Source organism: Falco naumanni, chromosome 4 (assembly GCF_017639655.2).
Source record: "Falco naumanni isolate bFalNau1 chromosome 4, bFalNau1.pat, whole genome shotgun sequence".
NCBI lineage: Eukaryota > Metazoa > Chordata > Aves > Falconiformes > Falconidae > Falco > Falco naumanni.
The window spans coordinates 16,318,536-16,321,426 of NC_054057.1; the positions used below are offsets into that span (position 1 = coordinate 16,318,536).

A 2,891-nucleotide genomic window follows, 5' to 3' on the forward strand; every position below is an offset into this window, starting at 1 on the left:
TGCATGCTCGCACAACAGCAGCCGTCATCTAGTTCTGGACCAGCAGCTCCTGCCTTCTCTCCACCCCACAGGCTTTCTGGGAGCAACCCTGTGGACTGGTAAGTGAAACAGAGGTATGGTATTACCACGCCTCCAACAAATACGCTGCATCCGAGCTGTTTTGGAGGAATGCACTCAGTGGAAGTCAACAGACTTGCTTTTAACACGTCTCAAAGAGCAGGCCTCATCTTCCCAGGACCAAAACAACCCAACCTCAGAGGAGAAAGCCACAGTCTGCGGAGCTGTGCGGAGTAAATCAGCTTGGAGGATCTCTGGCACGGACACGTTCCCCATCCCATCCCACCCAACCTTGGTGCAGGTACATAGACCCAAATCGCTGTACGGACAGGGCAAGCACCATTCCGAAAGGGTTTGGTATTCCCCTTTTTTCTACCAAGAGCCCTGGTAACACCATCCCGCGGGGAAAGAGGAGCTTGGCGGTGGGTTTGCAGGCGGGGAGGCCTGCCAAGCCCTCCGTTCCACCCTGGCAGAAACAGACTGACAAAAGGATACGGTGGCTCCAGAAGGAAAACCTCTGTATTAAAAGCCAAGTAACGCGGAGCTACAATAATAAATACACACTATCTCAACTGGGAAATACAGTGTAAAAGGTTCGTTAAAGTTCAGCTTCAGCAATAACAATATATATACTGCTTCAGTTCGCCATCCTGCCAAAAAGCCACTTCCCTTTCTGTAAATAAAGAAAAAAACCCACTCAAACTGTATTCATATACAAAAAAAGCTACTCCGACTACGACAACTGCGGTTGAATGGGAAGGTCTTCTATTTCCTGCGTTGATGGGGGAAGGACTTTCTCTTTTTTTTCCTTTTTTTTTTTTTTCTTTTTTACTAAAAGGTTCGTTTAAAACGGGTATTAAAGGTACAAAACGAGCACGCAGGCCTGGTGGCCCGCGGCGGAGCTGCTCCCCTCAGGGCGGGCAGGGCTCTGAGGGGCCGCGCGCCCCCCGCGCCCGCCCGCCGCGCCCCTGTGACACGAACAAGAACCACGACAGAGCCCGGCCCGGCGGGGGGCGGCCGCCCGCGCCCCCCGCCCCGCACGACGAGGAGAAGGGACCGGGGGGTGCCACCGGGAGAGGCTACTTGGCGGCGGCGGCGGCGGCGGCGGTGCTGCGGCGCTGCTCCATGCCGTTGGGCAGGAAGCCGGCGATGATGGGCACCGGCCAGATGAGGGCGGCCACGCTCCACACGATGATGACCAGAGTCATGAAACAAGCCACCAAGGTGGACTCGATGGGCTTGCGGTTCATCCGCCAGCCCGGCTCGCCCTTCAGCTCCTCCAGGCTGAAATCCAGGCAGCAGAAATTGAGCGGCTCCCCCTGCAGCCAGTACTGGCCGGGCTCCGCCGGCGGCGGGTAGGAGAGCGCGGAGGCGGCGGCCTGCGGCGCCGCGCCCCGCAGGCGCCCGACCCGGCGGCCCCGCACCCAGCTGCAGCCCACGCAGAGGCGCAAGTCCTGCTGGGCGCCGCCGGCCGCCAGCCCCAGGTGCTCGATGACCAGCGGCGGCCCCACGCGGTGAAAGGCGGCGGAGAAGAAGGCACGCCCGTGGCTGTTGGTGGAGAAGAGCAGGAGGTCGCACTGGATGCCCAGCGGGCGGCTCCAGCGCACCAGCAGCGAGCTCACCATCTGCCGCTGCACGCTGATATTGCAGTGCGGGTCCTCGGCGGGCTGCGGCTGCCCCTGCGGCTGGGGACGCTGCTGCTGCTGCTGCTGCTGCTGCTGCCCGGAGGAGGTGGGAGCGGAAGGGAAAGGCTCCTGGCCAGGGGCTGCCGGCGTGCCCGGGCTGGCGGTGCTGCCGTCCTCCTTGCTTGCTGCCCCGTCGAGGTCCATCTCGAGGCTGGCCAGGGAGCGGGAGGAGGAGTTGACAGGCGGCAAGAAGAGCTCTTGCTCCTGCTCGTCCTGCCCGCCGGCAGCCGCCGAGGGGCTCCAGCCCTGGCAGGGCGGCAGGCAGGCGGCCAGCAGTGCCGGGAGGAGCAGCGGCAGCATGGCATTAACTTAGAGCCGGAGAGGAGGAGGAGGAGGAACGGGAGGCTGCATGGCGCTGCCGGCTGCCATCTGGGAAGGGAGGCACACTGCTCTCGCCGAGAGCGAGAGAAAGGGAGAGAGGGTGGGGGCAGGCGAGGGGGTGGGAGCGGGGCTGGGGCTGCCGCGGCGGCGAGGCGAGCGAGCCGGGAGCCTCGGTGACGGCAGCGGCTCCCCCCTTCCCCGCCTCCTCCGCCCCCGGCCCGGCCCGGCCCGGCAGCGCCCCGGCGGGAGGAGCCGTGCGCCCAGCCCCGCTGCCGCGCCCCGAGGTGCCGCCGGGCCTGTGTCGCCGCCGCGGCGGGGCAGCCCCTCCCCGGGGGCACCGGCCGGCGCAGGCGCCCCCTGTCCCCTGCGGCGGGCCCCGCTCTCGCGTGCCGACACCCGCCTCCCCCCGGAGCGCAGAGCCGAAGCCTCCCTGCTCCGCCGCCGCGCCCGCGGGGCTGCCGGCGCCCGTACCGCGCTCGGCGGGCGGGCAGGGGAGTGGGGAGGGGGCCGGTGCGGGCTGCGCGCTCCGCCTCGGGCTGGGGCGGCCGGGCAAGGGCGCCCGGGGAGCGGCCGCACACGCCGGCATTTCGACTTCGCAGGGGGGGAACGGGACGGCGGAGAGGCGGAGGAGAGGGCGCGAGCCGTCGGGCTGGAACCCCCGCGGTGCGCTGCCCGGCCGGACCCCGGCCCGGCACCCGCTCCCGCGGCCGGGCGCGCACAGCCTGGGGGGCGCAGGGGTCCCACGGACCCGCCACGGGCCGCCCCACGGACCCCCACGGCCGGGCGCGGGCAGCCCCTAACGCTGGGGCTTAAGCGCGAAAGCCTGTT

General features: G+C 67.3%; 1 protein-coding gene across 1 annotated transcript; it reads right to left on the reverse strand.

Annotated features, from left to right (window-relative positions):
- Nucleotides 1–837: 837 nt before the first annotated feature.
- On the reverse strand, nt 838–2,482 carry TMEM158 (transmembrane protein 158). The gene has a single exon (XM_040593675.1). It carries the CDS (start codon nt 2,040–2,042, stop codon nt 1,137–1,139), a length of 906 nt encoding a protein of 301 aa, XP_040449609.1. The 5' UTR covers nt 2,043–2,482; the 3' UTR covers nt 838–1,136.
- Between the last annotated feature and the right edge of the window lie 409 nt (nt 2,483–2,891).

Excerpts from the sequence above, each read along its gene's own strand:
- TMEM158 (XM_040593675.1), bottom strand. The coding sequence starts at position 2,042 with ATGCTGCCGCTGCTCCTCCCGGCACTGCTGGCCGCCTGCCTGCCGCCC.